The sequence below is a fragment of the Cetorhinus maximus genome, chromosome 12 (genome assembly GCF_964194155.1).
Source record: "Cetorhinus maximus chromosome 12, sCetMax3.hap1.1, whole genome shotgun sequence".
NCBI lineage: Eukaryota > Metazoa > Chordata > Chondrichthyes > Lamniformes > Cetorhinidae > Cetorhinus > Cetorhinus maximus.
The window spans coordinates 54,877,450-54,898,266 of NC_135890.1; the positions used below are offsets into that span (position 1 = coordinate 54,877,450).

Consider the following 20,817-nt stretch of genomic DNA (forward strand, 5'->3'; position numbering starts at 1 on the left):
TTTCAATATCAGTTCCTCAGCACACACCACGGAGGCTCCAGATTCAAACCCATGTCAAGTTAGTTGATGTCAACCCAGGGCAAGGTTGGGTAAATTCACAGAGCCATCAGAAAGTCACTGACAGGCATTTATCTGTCAAAGGTTAGATTTTTATTCACCACTCTTCCTAAATGACTCCTCCAAAGACCTGCCCTTGTCCTTCAGGCCTGCAAGCCACAATATTAACATCTGTCTTACCTGCAGCTGGAGCTGGCCAAGCCCTGGTGTTGCTGCTGCTGCCATGGTTGTGGGGATAAGCTGAAGAGGGTAGGGCTCATCTACGAAAGAGAGCAACATTTTTGAGAACATATTGTACATACTCCACCTACCAATCCCACACAGCAACCACCACTCTTCCCAAAGGCCTGTGCTGTCTGTGAATATTGTTCCATCTGTGACATTTAACTTCTAGCTTTCAAAATAAAAACCATTGATAAATTTTACAAATAGGTCAATGCATAGTGAGAATTATATACAATGAAACTGCATCTTTGCCACTGATTTCTGGTGGCCTTATAGACGGGTCTCTTAATGCAGGTTTAAACTTGCTATCACTCTCCTAGGCTCCTTTGGCAGTTAACCACTTCCCACTGGGCTCAGTACAATGAGGCCATTACAACATATTATGGGTGGAATATATTAATGAACTCCACTGTCTCAAACTGATGTGGTACGTCTGGACAAATATTTTCTCTGGATGTGATCTTTATTATACAAAGCTTGTGTCAATTTAATCCATTGGTAGCTGATTTAATAACAGCATCCTAGGCCAAATAGTGAACAATTCCAAAATGTGACAACTATGCAAGTTCGAATGATTTTGCAGCTGATGATTCAAGATATCAATAATGATGACAGTCTGCCTATTCAGCTGTGTCATTGGTTAAACTTGACTTTGTGCAACACTGACTTCAGTAGAAATAAGAATGAGGAAAGATGTAAAACAGGCTGCAACCCACCATCACCCAAAATCTACTCCATTCAGTTTAAACATAGATAATATCCTGACTCTCTTTAGGTTGACAAGGTGAATGATCTTAATTTAAACTGAATTAAAAACATTGCTCTACTCTTCACATTTGTTCAGTTGTACACTTGGACTGAATTCAATCAAGCAAGCAAAGGAATTCTGACATCACCATAACCAGTCTGTTAATAATATGCAGTTCTTAGCACTTCAATTGAAGGCTTTAACTAAGAGACAATTCCCTCTGTGAAGCAATATCTCTTCTGGTTAACTCCACTGTGTAATGTCATGTTCAGTTCATGCCCATCTAAGTAGTACTTGGGTGATACTGTGTTGAATTAGGCATTACATTTCAAATAAGTAAGCTACACAGATTCCTGGATGTTTGAGAAGAGGCCATTTGGTCCATTGTGCCAGTACTGGCTCTTTGAAAGAGCTATGCAAGTAGTCCCACTTCCCTGCTCTTTTCCCATAGCCCTGCATTGCTTTTTTCAAGTATCTATCCAATTCTTTTAAAAGTTACTATTGAATCCGCTTGCACCACCCTTTCAGGCAGCACATTCCAAATCATAACTTGCCATGTGAAAAAATTCTCCTTATCTCCCTATTTTCCAGTTATTTTAAATCTCTGTTCCCTGGTTACTGACTCACACACCAGTGGAAACAGTTTCTCCTTATATACTCTGTCATAACACCTCATGATTTTGAACACTTCAATTGAATCTCAGCTTAACCTTCCCTACGCTAAGGAGAATAATCCCAACTTCTCTAGGCTCTCTACATTACTGAAGTCCCTCATTCCTGGTGTCATTCTGGGAAATTTCCTCTGCACTTTCTCTGGGGTTTTGACATCCTTCCTAAGATGTGGTGACCAGAATTGGCCATAATACTGAGGGCTAGATGCTAATTTATAATAGTTTACCATAACTTCCTTATTTCTGTCTTTTCAACTCAAACATATGAGCACACAAAATTGACGTACAGGAAAAATCTAACTGGTCCATCATGCCAGACCATCATGGCTACAATGAACATTTGTAGAGATGCACCACATTCAGGCTTCTGAATGAGCATGATACTCCTTTACAGAATTGACATTCTAGTTCAATTGATGCACTGCTGGCCAAGATGGAATTCTGCTAGTTCAAACTGCAACATGCCCAAACATGGCTGATCTCAGGACATAGGGAATAATTTTCCCCCCACTGGGGGGGTTGTGCAGGGGCAGGCAGGAGCGGGCGCAAATCTGATCAGCGCCCCCAATCAGGTGCGTGCTGCCATTTTACGTGGGCAGGCCAATTAAGGCCCGCCCAGCATGACGCACACCTGGAAGCGCCAAGGGCTCCCTGTGCGTGCCGGAGGCGGGGGGCTTCCCAGAGCAGGGGCCTGCCCTCTGTTGTGCATGCGCGCGAAAGAGCGCAGAAATCTCCCTGAAGCACGGAGGTCCCTCAAGGAGATTAGTTTAAGTTGTGGAAAATTTAATAAAGGTGGAAAAAATTTTTAAGGACATGTCCCCTCATGTGAAACTGTCACATGGGCTGGGACATGTCCATTAATTTTTTCAAAAATTTTATTTAATTAACAAACCCTTTATGAAACCTCATCCCGCCTGTGGATGAGATTTCATGAAAACTGCGAAGGCCGCCTAGGCTCTTCGCCTGCCTGCCAACCTTAAGGTTGGATGGGCAGCATTCTTAATAACTTTAATTAGTTTAATAATGGCCTTAATAGGCCTTTGACAGTTTGGCGGGCGCGCAACTGCGTCGGCTGCATGCCCGCTGAACTGACAATCTAAATGACGCGCGGTGACGTCGGGACGCACACCTGACATCACTGCGCATCATTTTACGTGTCAGCAAATGGGCCCCAACCCCGCTCGCTGATGGGAAAATTCAGCCCATAATGTTAACACAATGGCTTATCCAGATGCAGTTCAATACATGATGCTCAACAATGATTCAGATCATTAACATGAGTTAAATGGGTATATTGGAAATGCCATTTTAATTACTGCTCCAAATCAAAATTCACAATCATATTAATCAGTAACGTTTACTCAGCCACAAACTCCATTAACAATAACCTCCAACTGTTGCAGGTGAGCAGAATGACAAAGGGTCGAAGAGCTGGAGTAAATTAACAACCATTGTCTGAATGATAAATTCCTGCCTGCCCAAAATTGCATGTAAGGCTCAGTTCGGTCATGCATGATGCATGTGAGTTTTCACCCAGCACATGTAGAAAATATAAAACAGGGTCCTCCAGACACCTAATATCCAAAGTCCTTCAGTATATAGATGCCTGATGTTTTATTTTCACAAAGAGCACACATTTTAAACCATCCCTATTGATCAACAGATCACATTGTTGGTTGTGTCATCTAGTGTTACACCTAGGGCCAGATAACTTCAGCCTCCGGTAGGATTTATGCAGACTAGAATGAATTCAAAGACTGATATTTCAGATACTCTAAGCACTTTTTTTTACTGCTGAGATAGAGGAGACAGTTGGAAGTTGGGAAGACTCACTCAAATCTCTATCCTAATGGCATATTTCATCCAATACAATAACAACTTAGATTTATCTAGCATCTTTAACATAGTAAAACATCCCAAGGTGTTACACGGGAGCAGTATCAGAAAAAAACTCATACTGAACCACATATTAGAATGGCTGACCAAAAGCCTGGTAAAAGAGGTAGGTTGTAAGGGGCATCGTAAAGGAGGAAAAGGAGATGGCAAGGCCGGGTGTTTTGAGGAGGGAATTTCAGGCCTTAGGGCTTAAGCAATTGAAGGCATTGACACTAATGGCAGGGCAAAGGATGTGTGCGAGGTCAAAGAGGCCTGAGTTTGAGGAACAGAGAGTTCTTGGAAAGTTGAAGGACTGGAGGAAGTGACAGAGATCGGGAGGTGCGAGGCCATGGAGAAACTGGAACAAAAAGGTTGGGAATTTTAAATTTGAGGCTTTTCTGAGAGCCCATGTAGATCAAGCAAGTATTTTTCCTACAGGCCCATATTTTCAATTGAGCTGAGGGTGGGCAGCATCTTGGGCATGGTGGGAACCCTTCTTTCCATGAAGATGTCCCTTTGCCCTGACATTCTGGCTCTGAGGTAATTGGAATGCAAGGGGTAGGCTCTTGGGACTGTGCTGGAGGGCCACAGGGATTTAACAGGCAGTCATTGAAATGCCTGAGGAAAAAGAAAAGCAAAATTTTTAAAATTGCATATATTCGAAATTTTCGATGAGATGACGGGGCCTGTGTACGACCATGATCTGAAAATATCCTGCCATACTTTCTTCATTTGACAAGCAGCAGTGCAGACGTGGGCAGCCACACCTGAGGTGGCCAATTCCAGTGCAAGGGATTAGTGGGCATGAAGGTGGGGACCGCACCAAATAAGTTTCCAATCATGACCCCACCCCCAGCTCCCTCGTCCCCTGAATAACCAGCATGGGCAGCAGGTGGAATATCTACCCGTTGTTTTAATGGAGTTCGTTTATCACACAGAATCACACAGTGCAGAAGAGGCGCTTCGGCCCATCGAGTCTGCACCGACAAGTGAGAAACACCTGACCTACCTACCAAATCCCATTCACCAGCACTTGGCCCATAGCCTTGAATGTTATGACGTGCCAAGTGCTCATCCAGGTACTTTTTAAAGGATGTGAGGCAACCCGCCTCCACCACCCTCCCAGGCAGTGCATTCCATACTGTCAACACCCTCTACGTAAAAAAGTTTTTCCTCACATCCCCCCTAAACCTCCTGCCCCTCACCTTGAACTTATGTCCCCTCGTGACTGACCCTACAACTAAGGGGAACCAACCAGCGAAAACAACCCAAGTCTATCCAGCCTCTCTTCATAACTTAAATGTTTCATCCCAGGCTGAATCCTCATTCTCATCCTCAGGCTCATCCCGGTGAATCTCCTCTGCACCCCCTCCAGTGCAATCACATCCTTCCTATAATGTGGCGACCAGAACTGCACACAGTACTCCAGCTGTGGCCTCACTAAGGTTCTATACAACTCCAACATGACCTCCCTACTTTTGTAATCTATGCCTCGATTGATAAAGGCAAGTGTCCCATTTGTCTTTTTCACCACCCCACTAACAATAACTCCAAATCCAGTAAAACATCAGGATTGGTGATTCACACTCAGAATAAAGCTTTTAGTCATAGTGGCATGTACAAAAAAAAGAACTTCACAGGAACATAGACTCCATGCACCACCCTAAAGGTGAGACTAGTCACTGGTGACAACAACTGGAAATATATTCACACATAAAACAAAATTTTCTTCACACTGCAAAGAAAAGAATGAAAACGCACACACTATCCAATCCCTTCTCCACATTTTGGATTTGTATCTGTAGAATATAATTCTGGCAGCCCTACTATCACACACCATCCTAACTTGGACATAGATTACCGTTCATCCAATGTTGCTGGGTCAAAACCTTGGAAACCCCTATCTAACAGCATTGTGGAAGTACTTCCACCATACGAACAATAACATTCAAGAAGAACACTCACTACCACCTTCATAGGACAACTACAACAAAGGGTAATGAAAGCCGCTGACATCCACATCCTAGGAATGAATATTAACCTCCCTCCCTCCACTACAGCCCGAATCTCTTTCCTCACCATCACTCCCAAATGCAATGTTTTACAGGGATTATGTCGAGCCACGATGGGACTTTCCATTTCAACACTACTCCTTTGGTAAGGAATACTGATTTTTTTGGATTCCTTCTGGCCAGTGACTGGAGAGAAAAGCTTTTAGGCTGGAGCTGCAGTTTTGTTTGACACATTAAGCATTGTGATTGGCTAACCATTAGAGACTCCCATTGTTTTATGGGGTATAATATTCTGCTGGGAGTGATGGTATATGGCAGAAGGGCCCACCCAATTATTAATAGGCACAAGAACACAAGAAATAGAAGCAGGAGTAGGCCACACAGCCCTTTGAGCCTGCTCCGCCATTCAATACGATCATGGCTGATCTTGGATTTCAACTCCAATTTCCCAGCTGCCCCCCATATCCCTGAATCAGGCACAGTCAGATCATGCAATGATGACATCATTATCACCTTAGCAACGCTGGACCCCAGCATTTAACAGGCATCCAGCATTTCTGGAGGTAAGACAACACCATGATTAGCCGAGCGTCAGTGGCGGAGAACTGAGTGGTAACTGCAGATCAGTGACATTTGCCAAGTTGGTGGAGGTAGCAAAAATGAGAGGCCATCCCTCCGCTTAAGCTGCTGCAAGCATCTGGCTCCTTTAAACAATCGATCTTCCGGCTCTCCTCTCCTCTCTCTCTCCCCTTCTTCCCCCCCAAGCATAGGCAACAATACTGACAAGAGCTTACCCGAGAAGCATTTAGCACCTGGTTGAGCCCAGCAGGTTTGCCAGGTGCTATGCTGGCTCATGTAGGCTGCCATAAACCCTGCAATGCCAACTTTACACAGCAAGGTTCAAGCAAGAGCAAGATCTGAGCCATCATCTCCCACTGCTCTAAATGTAAAATGAAAATGATTCGAAATTTAAGAAGGAGGCAATTTTGAAATGAATCAAGTGAGAACCTAAGGGGAAAGATTCCACTATGGGTAGATACCCCAGACGACATATTGTAAAACTGTTCTCTGAGTCTGAGATTTTCAATACTTTAATGATATGTACTTACAGCATGTGTAAGAGGCAGGCTTTTTGCTCAGAGTGCCAAGGTGCATTGGCAGGATGAAGGAGGAGGTATCCAGGATGATTCCATTTTTATATATTCATTCACGGGATGTGGGCATTGCTGGCAAGGCCAGCTTTTGTTGCCCATCCCTAAATGCCCTTGAGAAGGTGGTGGTGAGTCACCTGCTTGAACGGCTGCAGTCCATGTGGTGTAGATACACCCACAGTGCTGGTAGGAAGGGAGTTCCAGGATTTTGGCCCAGCTTGGGAGGGGAACTTGCAGGTGGTGGTGTTCCCATGCTACCCTTGTCCTTCCAGTCAGTGGAGTATGCAGGTTTAGAAGGTGCTGTCAAAGAAGCCTTGGTGCATGACTACTCTATGAGCTCTCTCAATTTTGACATACGTCCGCAGGGGCAGGATTTTACATTCGTTGGGCGGGCGGGCCCGGGAGCATCCGAGAAAAGACTCACCACCCGCGATCAGCCCCCGACCGTGAAAAAGGCTCACTAAGAAGCTCAGCGTTGTTGGGGTGGGGGCGGGAGGAGGGCGGGCGCTGAAACCTGCGCATGCGCAAGGCAGCGCGCACTGAAAGCTCCCTGAGGGCACTGAGCTGCCTCAGGCAGCTGAAGATCCTACAAGGAAAATAAAGATTTTATTAATGATATAAACATGTCCCCTCATGTGACTCAGTCACATGAAGAGGGACATGTTTAAAATGAAGTTGAAAACTTTTTTCTGGTATTTTTATTTACCGTTTGAAACCTCATCCTGCCCGTGGATGAGGTTTCATAAAAAGTGCAAGGGCTGCCTGGCCTATTCGCCTGCCCGCCAACCAAACGATTGAATGGGCAGCGAAAAATACAGATTAAGTAATTGCTTAACGGCCTTAATAGGCCTCTTAATTGTTGGCGTGCGCTGCCGATTCCTGCGCGTGCACGCCAACCGAAAGATCGTGAGAGTACTCGATGACGTTAGGACACTCGCCCAATGTCATCGCGCGTGATTTTATGTCCAATCGGGGTGGGCGCATGCCCACCTGACGAACATAAAATCCTGCCCGGGTGTTAGTGAGGAGGTCTTTACAGGGTTGACTGGACTGGGTGAACCTTTGTCATGTCTGCTTTGGTCAAAGCCAAGTGATCGACCCAGTATCATTTTATTTGGCCTTCTCAGAACGGTTTAATACAATGAGCGTAATTCAATGCCCCCTGAGAGTGGGATGGGAGGCGGTGGCGGGGGTGGGGGGGTTGGGGGTTTGGGGGGCGGGGGTGGGGGGTGGGGGGGGCACTCAAAAAGGGCCGTGAAGGTAGTAGGATGGAGAGCTCGCCACATTCACAACTACACCCAAATAAGTCCGGGTCAGGAAGGGTCGAGGACAGCCTTCCTGCCTCAGCCTGATTGAGACCCTTGCATGGTCACATCGTGTGGGCTGGCTGCCAGATAAACCCTGAGGAGAGAGGAAGGGTTGATCCTTCTCGGGCACCCTATGCGCAACAGAGAGACCCACTGGCAGCAAGGTCCACTCCCATAGGAAGACCGACCCTTGCCCTTTAAACCAACCTGCCTCCCCCTCCCTCTCCTCACTGCAGCCTGTATGATTAACCCCGTGGAGTTTTATATCAGTTCCTCCTCCTGGGGCAGTACGACAATGGTCGGCGGTCCCAGTGGTGCTTCTGGTGCTGAACAGCTGCCAGCCTCTGATTGACCAGCAGCTCTCAGAGGTGGAACATCTGCACTGCAGGATCCAGTTAGGTCCCCGATTGGATCTTAACCATGTCAGGGTGCCCGGAAATGGCCACGGTGAGGGGTCTCCATCCAGTGGACGGATCAACCGTCAAAACCATTAAAGCCACCCCAATGAGTGGTTGGCTAGGCCATCTCAGAGGGCAATTAAGAGCCAACCACATTGCTGTGGGTTTGAAGTAATTTGTGAGTCAGATGGGTTTTTCTAACAATCAGCGAATAGTCACCATCACTGACATTAGGGGCCAAATTTTCACAGAAGTCGGCAAGGTTCCACAGACCTTCTAAAAAATGGTGGGTGTGACCCAGATTCAGAAGCCCTGCCCCTTTCCAGCTGAAACAATTTACAACTATCTCAACAGGAGTTCTGAGCTCATAGTTTAATTGATATCTTAAAGAGACTATTAAAGGATTAGCTGTCTTTGATGTAGTTAGTGAAATAGGTGTTTGTTTGTTTTTATAACAGATTAACCATTCGAGGAGATTTAAAAGCTTTGAATGGCTTTCATGAATGGGAGTATTATCGCTACCAAGTACGTAGGAGTGAGAGCTGTATAAGATTGTTGATTTTTTTTCATCTCTACATGTCTCCTGAGGCCTGCCCATGATGGGTACTGGGTGGCTGGCTATGGAGGTGGCACGCAGGGTATGAGGGAGCATGGGGTAGGGTGGTTGCAGGGGTGTGAAGGGTGAGGGCTAGAGGGCCTAACAGCTTCTAAAATGACTGGGACGAAGTCCCAGAGATCTGAGGTGGGCCCTCTAACCACCCCCCCATGGCAGCCTATACTCCACTTCGGGATTGACGGGCACAGCTCCATCCCGCACTGCTACAACCCCCACCCCACCAAACCCCCCAAAAAACTTGCACATATCGGACAACTTTTTACTGAGGCGGGTCCAGCAAGTTAAGGAATTTCCCAAATGAAACTATATGCCTCAGTAGCCAAAACCTGGCTACTGAGGCACCTGGCTCCTTATTCGAGACTTATTTAATTAATTGAATTTAAATTCCTCAGCTGCTATGGCAGGATTTGAAATCATTTCTACACTCATTAGTCCAGATCACTTACTAGTCCAGAAAGAATAACCATTATGCCACTGTACCCCAGCGTAGCTGGCTGGAGGGGTTCAAAGGAAATGACCTCCTGCTTCAAACAGATTCAGGGCGAATGCAACCAGGGAGATATTCCCAGCCACTCTCACGCTCCTGCTAACAGCTAGTAGCAGAACGGGACTGCAGGAGATCGCACTTAGAGCTGGAGAATTGTGAAAAGCAGCAGGAGAAGGAGGGAGAAAGCGGGAAGTCAAAATAAATAAAAATTGAGCAAAGTTTTTTTTTAGTAAATGAAAGGATGGGAAGAAAAGGTTTTCACTTTCAAATAATCGTACTGCTCCTATGAAGCGTTCAGCACTATATGTGTTCAAAGGAATTCAAGTATACCAACAGCAGATGATGTGTAAGAACTATTTCAATACTGACTGTCAGCCCAACATTCCCTATCCCAAAACCGCCATGTTTTTGCAATGATTATGAAGTATCCACATTTTCTATTGTTGAATGGACAGACATAAGGGATTCAGATGTACAAATCCTTAAAAGTGAGATGTCAAGTTCATGATGCTTTTGAAAAGCATGTTTGATCCTAGTTTTAATAAATAGAAATTTAGAGTATTAAAGCAAAATGGTGATGCTAAACCTATACAGATCTTCAGTTAGACTGCACTTAGAACATTATCTACCATTTGGGACACCTTAATTTAGGAAAAAAACCCATCTGGTTCACCATTGTCCTTCAGGGAAAGGAATCTGTCATCCTTATCGGGTCTGCCCAATATGTGACTTCAGACTCACAGCAATGTGGTAGCCTCCTAACTACCCTCTGAAATGGGGCCTAGCAAGACACTCAGTTGTATCACTATGAAAAGGTCTCATAGGAATAAAACTGGACCTATGGACCGGAAACAACAAAGGCATACCCAACCCATTTGACCCTGCAAAGCACCCCTCGCTAATAACAGGGGACTTCTGCCGAAATTAGGAGAACTGTCCCACAGACTAGTCAAGCAATAGGCTGACACAGTCACACTCACTGAATCATAGCTTTTAGCTAATGTCCTAGACTCTTCCATCCCTGGGTATGCCCTGTCACATTGGCAGGACAGACACGCCAGAGATGTTGGCACAGTGGTATATAGTTGTGAGTGGGTGGCCCTCAATATTGACTGTGGACCCATGAAGTCTTGTAGCACCAGGTCAAACAGAGACAAGGAAACTTCTTACTGATCCTAGTGGTGATGTGGCACTTGCTCCCCTTTTGAGCATTTCACCTTGTTCCACCCCTCTCAGCTCACGTTTAAAATCCTCATTCTGTACCACCCACCCCATTGCCAGGCCAATGTTTTCAAGGAGCTATCTTCACTGCTTTCCTCCGTCAGCCTCTGCACCACACAGCTTCTCACCCTAAGTGTTTCAACCTCCATCTCAATTCATCATGTTCTCGTTCCTCTGAGTTCATTGCCCTCTTAAACTCGCCATCCTGGTAAACTCTGAAACCCATATTCAAGGTGACTCCCTTGACTGTGCCATCTCATGGGGCCTCGATCGCTATTTCCATAGTATCAATCAGGAATAAAGCCATCTCTGATCACTTCCTCGTATCATTCTCCACCAATATCCCACTTCCCTCTCCAAACCCTGCTTCCTTCTGAATCTGCCTCGGAAAAGATACTCTTCCCCCATTTCATTTGCAACTGCATTCTCAAAATCCCAATTTCCTCTGTCCACTCCAACATTTCTGCAGCTACCAATCTGCTCAACCACACCCTCACCTCAAACTTCGATGTCCTAGCTCCTAATAAAACCATCATTCTCTCTCACCCTGGTCTTTGCCCCGGGTACCCACCCCCCATCTCTAGTTCCTTAAGTCCAAGAGAAGTAGATTTGAACAGATATGGCACACAACTGGTTTAACCATTCACCACCAGGTTTGTCTAGATCACATAAAGCACTATTGGACTCTATTTTCGTCTGTAAAAAGTTCACTATTCCAGGATCTTCCTGAAATGTAAAGATAACGCCTGATTTCTTTTTCCTAGTGCAAACCATCTTTTAAATCCCTCTCTTCTGTTCCATCCACCATGAACTCCAACAGCAAGAATGAGAAGCTCATGGATTTCTTTGTGATCAAGATTGAGGCCATCTGATGAGCTGCTCCTGCCACTTCCCTCCCTCCCCTTAGCCCACAAGCCTGTCCTTGCACTAAGGCTCCCCCCCCGCCCATGCCCTGAACTTGCATCTTTCTCTAATTTCTCTCTTATCTCTCTTTATGCCCTCTTTGAGCTCATCTTATACATGAGACCCAGTTCCTGCTCTCTTGACTCTATTGCCACTAAACTACTGACCTACCAATTTCCCTTCTTGGACCGCATTAGTCGATATTGTGAACAGTTCTCTCTCCTCAGGTTCTGTTCCTCTCTCCTTCAAATCCGCCATCATCACCCCTCTCCTCAAACGTCCAATCCATCAATTCTCCATCCTTGCAAACTACTGCCCCCATCTCCAATCTCCTTTTTCTCTCCAAAACCCAAAATGTTACCTCCTCCAAAATTCGTCCCCATCTTTCCTGGAACTCCATGTTTGAATCCCTCCAATCAGATTTCTGCCACGTCACAGTACTGAAAAAGTTTTTTCTCAAAGTCTCAATGACATCCTATGCGACTGTGACAAAGGCAAACTATCCCTCTTCATCCTCCTCGACTTTTCTGCAGTCCTTGCAACATCTGATCAAACTATCTTTCTCTAACGTTTCCCCACTGGGTGGGACTGCCCTTGCCTGGTTCCATTCTTACCTATCTAATTGTAGCTGGAAAATTGTCATCAATGGTTTCTCATCCTGCTCTCACACAGTTACCTCTGGTGTCCCCCAAGGATTGATCCTTGACCCTTGCTATTTCTCATCTACATGTTGCCACTTGGTGACATCATCTGAAAGCACAATGTTAGTTTCCACATATAAACTGTCGACAACCAGTTTTATCTCGTTCCCACCTCTCTCGACCACGCCAGTACCTCTAAAGTGTCAAAATGCTTGCCCGACATCAAGTACTCCTCGAATTCAATATTGGGCAGAGTGAAGCCATTGTCTTCTGCCCTGCCACAAACTCCGCTCCCTCACCACTGACCTCCCCCTTCACCCTGGTAACTGTCTGAGGCTGAACCAGACTGTTTGCAACCTTGGTGTTATGTTTGAGGTGAACCCTCTACCACATATCCACACTGTCACCAAGGCCAACTATTTCCACCTCCATACCATCACCGACTGTGCCCTTGCCTGAGCTCTTCTGCTGAAAGCCTCATTCGTAACTTTATTACCTCCGGAGTTGACTATTCCAACACACACCAGGCCGGCCTTCCACATTCTACCTTCTATAAACATGAGGTCATCCAAAACTCTGCTGCCTGTGTCCTAACTCACACCAAATGCCTTCACCTTTCACTCCTGTGCCTGTACTCATGGACTTGGGTTGGCTCCCGGTCAAGCAAAGCTTCAATTTTAAAATCCTCATCCTTGGTTTCAAATCCTTCTCAGATCTGGTTCCTCCCTATCTCTCTAATCTCTTCCCACTCTAAAGCCCTCTAAGATATCTGCGCTTCTGTAATTCAGGTCTCTTGAGCATCCCCAACTTTAATTGCTCCACCACTAGCGGACGCAGTTTCAGCCACTCTATGCCCTAAGTTCTGAAATTTCCTCCCTAAACCTCACAGCCTTTCTACCTTGCTTTCCTTAACACCTACCACTTTTCTTATTCATTCATGGGATGTGGGCATCACTGGCTAGGCCAGCATTTATTGCCCATCCCTAATTGCCCTTGAGAAGGTGGTGGTGAGCCACCTTCTTGAACCGCTGCAGTCCATGTGGTGTAGGTACATCTACAGTGCTGTGAGGGAGGGAGTTCCAGGATTTTGACCCAGTGACAGCGAAGGAACGGTGATGTAGTTCCAAGTCAGGATGGTGAGTGGCCTAGAGGTGAGCTTGCCTCCCATGCATCTGCTGCTCTTGTCCTTTTAGGTGGTAGAGGTTATGAGTTTGGAAGGTGCTGCCGAAGAGACTTAGTGGGTTGCTGCAGAGCATCTTGTAGATTGTATGCACAGCTGCTACTGTGCGTCAGTGGTGGAGACAGTGAATATTTAAGCTGGTGGATGGGATGCCATTCAAGTGGGCCGTATTATCCTGGATGGTGTTGACCTCCTTGAGTGTTGTTGCAGCTGCACTCATCGAGGCAAGTGGAGAGTATTCCATCACACTCCTGACTTGTGCCTTGTGGATGGTAGACTGGCCTTGGGGAGTCAGGAGGTGAGTAACTCTCTGCAGAATTCCCAGCCTCTGACCTGCTCTTGTAGCCACAGTATTTATATGGCTAGTCCAGTTCAGTTTCTGGTCAATGGTAATCTCCAGGATCTTGATAGTGGGGGAATTCAGTGATGGTAATGCCAGGGGGGATGGTTAGATTCTTTCTTGTTGGCACTTCTGTGGCATGAATGTTACTTGAATCTGCCCAAGCCTTAATGTTGTCCGGGTCTTGCTGCATTTGGGCGTGGACTGCTTCAGTATCTGAAGTGTTGGGAATGATGCTGAACATTTTGCAATCATCAGCAAACATCCCCACTTCTGATCTTATGATGGAAGGAAGGTCATTGATGAAGCAGTTGAAGATGGTTGAGCCTAGGACACTACCCTGAGGTAGTGAGCTAGCACAAAGGAAGGTGGCTGTTGGAGGACAATCATCTCAATCCTAAGACATTATTGCAGGAGCTCCTCAGGCTAGTGTCCTAGGTCCATCCACCTTCAGTTGTTCCATCAATGAACTTCCTTCCATCATAAGGTCAGGAGTAGGGATGTTTGGAGATGGCCTTCGCTGATGATTGAACAATGTTCAGTTCCATTCAGAACTCCTCCTATAATGACCACTAAGTCCCCCTCCAAGGCACACGCTGTCTTGACTTGGAACTATATCACGATTCCTTCATTGTCGCTGGGTCAAAATCCTGGAACTCCCTTCCTAACAGCACTGTGGGTGTACCAACACCATACAAAGTGCAGAAGTTCAAGTAGGCGGCTCACCACCACTTTCTCAAGGGCAACTAGGGAAGGGCAATAAATAATGACCTTGCTGGCGATGCTCACATCCCATGAATGAATAAAAAATTGAGGAGAAGCTAAAGAAATGGGTTATTTTCATAAGGGTTTAAAACGTTAAGAGATATGATAAAAGTGTTCAAAATTATGAGAACTTATCCTGAGGTAAATCAGTAAAAATTATTTCACTGGTTGCTGAGTTACTAACTACAGGTCTTAAATTTAAGATCATCATCTTAATTAATATTACAAATAAATAAATGTCATCTAAACTTAATTTATTACTGTACACAGAATTTGCTAAGATACAGATCATCAAGTACTTATTAATGATTATCTTATTACATCATCATAAAAAATTAACTGTCATTTACATTATCAGTTAAATAAAATCCAAAAGAATGCTGTGTAACCTGAGTCTCTTTGCATGACACAAGTTCTGTGTTTCAAATATGCAGCTAATAAATAACAAATGGGTTTTTCTACCCACTTGCCTAAAGGATAAGTTGCCATCATTTCACACCCCAGCAGAACATCACTGTTAAGTTAGATTACTTCATCATCCCAGTCTTATTTAGCTGAAGATCATCCAGCCTGTCTTGCTGACAGACTTTAACTACATTCCACTATTGTGGCATTTGCCCCGAGTGTCTCTAAGAGCTTGTCCCTGTTCCGACAGATCACTGATTTCCGTCAAGCTTTCCAAACACTTACTGCATCCTCCAGGTTTGTAGGAGAATCCAGGAGGCAGGAGGAATCCTTGCTGGGCTGCTGCAGCTGCCAAGGTCCGCTGGTCTGGAGGAAACACCGGAATCATCAATGGAGGCAACTGACCTTGGACCTGCTGAATATTAGAGAGAAACAAAAATCAAAAAAAGAAGCTTCAGTCTGAATGGAATTGACTTTTTTAAAAAATAGAAGTGACATTGTGGTCAGGTTTTCCCACGTGTGGTGAAGTTGATGTGCTTGCTTTATGGCTATGGTACTGCAGCTAGGAGCCCAAGAGGGTTGAGTGCAAATCCTACCATTAAACTTGACATTAATAAAAATGACCGTGAAAGCTGGTGGACCTTTTGTTAAACACCCAACAGGGTCACTTGTATCCTCCAGGGATGTAAACCAGCCATCCTGACCTGTCTTGATCTATCTGTGACTCCAGGGATGTAAACCTGCCATCCTGACCTGGATTGATCTATCTGTGACTCCAGGGATGTAAACCTGCCATCCTGACCTGGCCTGGTCTATCTGTGACTCCATGGATGTAAACCTGCCATCCTGACCTGGCCTGGTCTATCTGTGACTCCAGGGATGTAAACCTGCCATCCTGACCTGGCCTGGTCTATCTGTGACTCCATGGATGTAAACCTGCCATCCTGACCTGGCCTGGTCTATCTGTGACTCCAGGGATGTAAACCTGCCATCCTGACCTGGATTGATCTATCTGTGACTCTAGGGATGTAAACCTGCCATCCTGACCTGGCCTGGTCTATCTGTGACTCCAGGGATGTAAACCTGCCATCCTGACCTGGCCTGGTCTATCTGTGACTCCAGGGATGTAAACCTGCCATCCTGACCTGGCCTGGTCTATCTGTGACTCCAGGGGTGTAAACCTGCCATCCTGACCTGGCCTGGTCTATCTGTGACTCCAAGCTCATGCTATGACATTGACTCTTATTGTTATATGACAACAAGGAAATAAATACGGTTTTGAAAGACCTTGTATTTAGATAGCACCTTTCATGACTTCAGCTCATCAAATGCACTTCATAGCCGATTAACTGCTTTTGAAATGTAGTCATTGTAGGGAAACTCAGGAATTTAAAATGCACACAGCAAATTACCACAAACAGCAATGAGATAATTCAAATAATTTGTATTATTGATGTTGGATGGCCAGAACATCAGGGAGAACTCCCTTGCTCTTCTTCAAAACCACCTGGGAGGGTCTAAAAGATCGCACCTTTGACAGTTCAGTGCCCCTGCAGTACTGCGCTGGAGTGCTGTCTATCAAGTGAGGCATGAGCCCATGAAGTCCTGACTCAGAGACAAGTGTTATTGTACATACAAACATAAAATCCAAAAGAATGCTGTGTAATCTGAGTCTCTTTGCGTGACACTAGCGGACGCAGCTTCAGCCACTTATGCCCTAAGTTCTGAAATTTCCTCCCTAAACCTCACAGCCTTTCTACCTTGCTTTCATTAACACCTACCACTTTTTTTATTCATTCATGGGATGTGGGCATCACTGGCTAGGCCAGCATTTATTGCCCATCCCTAATTGCCCTTGAGAAGGTGGTGGTGAGCCACCTTCTTGAACCGCTGCAGTCTGCTCCACCATTCCATAAGATCATGGCTGTTCTGACTGTAACCCCAACTCCACATTCTCACTTAACCCCGATAACCTTTCGCCCCCTTGCTTATCAAGAATCTATCTAGCTCTGCCTTAAAAATATTCAAAGATTCCACTTCCACCGCCTTTTGAGGAAGAGAATTCCAAAGACTCACAACTCTCCGTGTTCACTTATTTTTAAACAGTGATGCCTAGCTCGAGATTCTCCCACAACAGGAAACATCCTTTCCACATCCACCCTGTCAAGACCCCTCAGGATCCTTTATGTGTCAATCAAGTCACCTCTTACTCTTCTAAACTCCAGCGGATACAAACCTAGTCTGTCCAACCTTTCCTCATAAGACAACATTCCTGTTCCAGGTATTAGTCTGGTAAACCTTCTCTGAACTGCTTGCAACGTATTTACATCCTTCCCTAAATATGGAGACCAATAATGTACACGGTACTCCAGATTGTGGAACTAAAACACCCTAGTTCCAGAAGACCTGTCAAGGGGAAATGGGTATTGATGTGCACAGCTAACAGGATATACAAAGTTACTTCATAAGTGGTCTGTTGGAGCTCAATTGTCACAGAAAGATATTGAAAAGTATTATGGCATCCAGTAAGACTCAGAGCCAAACAGGTCAAAAACAAAATGGTGAAGCTTGAGTTCAATCCCAGACACCTGAATGTAATATTTTCAAGGCAGTGTGGTAACGATTACAGTCATTATTTTTAGCAAGTAGGGTTTAGCTAATTTTGTTGTCATCAAGTTTCGGCAACCTATTTGTAAGAAATAGAGCACTTTCCATTTTATGCACCCAATATGACGTTCAAAAAGTTTAGATACAGCACGCTTACATGCAGAACAAAGTTCCTTCTAAACTAAAGCAAAATGCTGCAGATGTTGGAAATCTGAAATGAAAACAGAAAATGCTGGAAGTACTCAGCAGTTCAGACAGCATCTGTGGAGAGGGAAACAGAGTTAACATTTCAATGGCCGTTCATCAGAATGCTCCTGTCCTGAAGAAAGGTCATCGGCCTGAAATGTTAACTCTGTTTCTCTCTCCACAGGTTCTACCTGACTTGCTGAATATTTCCAGCATCTTCTGCTTTTATTCCTTCTGAACAAGCCTGGCAATATACTTAAACCCTGCTGTACCATGTGTAAAAATGACCACTTCACACACTGGCAATTCAAAATGCTTTTCAGTGATGCTGCCAAATTGGTGACAAATGGTGTGCTGTGGGGTCATACCAATTAGGAATTGGACCGTGACTGTATAAACTCATTTCACATCAGATCGCTAAAGCAAACAGAATGGAAACACTCCTCTCATAGACATAAGCTGTTTTGAACCCAGTGTCCAGAGGTGAAAGCTCTGTCCTGTAACTTAAAGTGCTGCTAATTGCCTGCTTCTTTAAGTTGTGACTTGACCTCCATTCTTCTGGTAGTTGTTGCCTGGAAGAAAGGACCAGCAGAGTTGAATTTGATCAATTTTTCTAGAGTTTCTACAAATCGTCTGCTAAAGTTATTTCTGTTCTTCTGCATAACTCCGCAAAAAAAACCCCAAGACTTTGATTATGGTCTGGAAGGATCCTGGAGGACTTCAAATCTCCTGTCTCCTTTACCCTGGTCAGTAAATCTTAGCTCAATGATTCAAGAGATTGTTTGTTCATGTTGGATTTTTCATGATTGAAACCAGTATTTTTTTTACATTCACTGCCACTCCTCACTAATAATATAAAATTGTAGTTAAATGCATATTTTGAATGCACAAAAATATGCCTTCAGTACTACCAATGAAATCAAGCCTCCCATCCACAGACAATATCCCTATTATATAAATGCGTCCTCACCTATCTTCAGTCTTTCTGAAAAAATTATTATTTATAGTGATGGGAATGTTCAGAATGTAAATGACACGTTAGTGTGGGAGAGTGGAAGGCAATTATCTGAAGGTTGGGTTAAGCTCTATTATTGAGCCCGTGTAGGTGGAGCCATGTTTGCCTTGTTAAATGATATCTGACCTAGGCATGCTCGTTCAGTGCAACAAACAGAACAATTTCTCATTCCTGGCACTGTCTCTATTTACCAGAATCTTAAAGAGGTCTTTAAGATTATGAAAGGGTTCAATTGAGACTTTGTTTCCATTTGTAGAGGAAACCAAAACTAGGAGCTGTAAAAATAAAACAGCCACTCATAAATTCAATAGAGAATTCCGAAGCAACTTCTTTACACAGGGAATGGTTAGAATGTCGAACTTAGTACCATAAGAAGTAGTTGAGGTGAATAGCATAGATGTATTCATGGGGAGGTTAGATGAACACATGAGGGAGAAAGGAATAGAAGGATATGCTAATACAATGAGGTGAAGTGAGGTGAGATGAGGCTCGTTTGGAGCATAAATATCCGTATGAGCTAGTTGGGCTGAATGGCCTGTTTCTGTGCTGTAAATTCTATGTAATCAGTTTGTGAATGTTTGGCTTTTTTTTGTCAGTTATGAGTGGGGGTCACGTTAGATTGCTCTATTGAATACAGATTAGATAAAAATCAGATGCTGGACCTCGTGAAGAAAAATTATTCTTTCTACCCTTCAGTCTCCATTACCTCTTCACAAAGCTCAACTGTGTTGTCTTTTAAGCAGAGGCGCACTGACTATATTTGGATTATGGATAATCTCAAATAAAATAAAACAAACAGCTGTGCAGAATATTTTACACAGGCGGGATCGGCAGGAAGCCCCAGAACTTCTAAAGGTTCTGGAGATAAAAGTGACTTTGCCAAGCATGAAGACTCAGAACAACGCATTGAAAACAGAGTGACAGATGGTTCCTACCAGGGACTGCGCTGCCAAGAAAAAAAAATTACAGAAAAAAAAGTGATGTTATTGAAAATGACTAGAAAGTTCTCAGATGAATTCAACATTCCCATCCCTTTGCAAGTGCGAGTCTGCCTTAAGGGCTAATAAAGAAAAAACATAACCTGTCAATACAGAGATTACAATGTAACACAAGTCAGCACTTGAACCTGACTACATGCTCAACAGGGAGTAGAGCATCTCAGAGAAGCATTTGCTAACAGACCCACCAGGAAAATTCTCTTTTCGACTAGACAAGTTGTCAGATTATACCACCCAAGGTCATTTGACTTTAGCGAATAAAATGTGTAAGTTAAGGAATGGGGTTTGCTGCTGAACTTTGCTCAAAACATTGGCATCTGGGACAAGAGGCTTCAGAGCAGGCAGGATCTCGATTTGATTTGTTGCAGCACTGGCTAAACCCCTTGATCAAAACGTATCTCCGCTATAAAAAGCAGTACTTCTACATGCTGTATCAGTGAGATGATGGGGAATGAGATCCTTTCGTGTTCCTTTGTGGAATCAGTTAGTTAACAGGGGATTATCGAAGGCCTCATTACTAATTGTTTAGCTGGGGTGTGGCCTGTGGAATGGCGGAGGGGGGGGGGTGGTGGGAGGTGGTGGGCAAGGTACAGTGGATGAAATAATGGAATAAGGTCAACAAATTTTTATCAAGAAAAATGATAAATGGAAAAAAAGTCCCCTCAAGATTTAATTACTGAATCACCTGTTATTTTGTTGAGTAACTGAGTACCTGTGTGTCAATGAGTAGGCGATGAGCTTATATTCTGATAAACCATTGTAGCCCACTTGCTTGTACAGGTCAGTGTTCAGCTGGGCTACTCAATGGAGCATTATTGCTACAGATTTATATGGATACCTTCTTGGTACTGGGCACTTCAGTAAAGTCTTTGAACATCTTTCTTTTAAGGGAATTGTCTCCCACTGCCCTGTATTTTGGTCCTATAGCCATTGGAGTTTAGAAGAATGGGAGGTGACCTGATTGAAACATATAAGATCCTGAGGGGACTTGATAGATTTGATACTGGGA

The 20,817-nt window shown here is 44.5% G+C and overlaps 1 protein-coding gene across 11 annotated transcripts in view; it reads right to left on the bottom strand.

Annotated features, from left to right (window-relative positions):
- The window catches only part of sox5 (SRY-box transcription factor 5), a 322,851-nt gene that overhangs the window by 95,244 nt on the left and 206,790 nt on the right, over positions 1 to 20,817 (bottom strand). For 10 of the 11 annotated variants that reach the window (XM_078553632.1, XM_078553638.1, XM_078553630.1 and 7 more), the window contains 2 exons: positions 15,288 to 15,417; positions 238 to 317 (listed from right to left, as the gene is read on the bottom strand). In XM_078553632.1, the coding sequence (XP_078409758.1) occupies positions 238 to 317; positions 15,288 to 15,417 (210 nt within the window). The remainder of the gene's footprint in view (positions 1 to 237; positions 318 to 15,287; positions 15,418 to 20,817) is intronic. The other variant, XM_078553633.1, reaches the window with a different exon arrangement.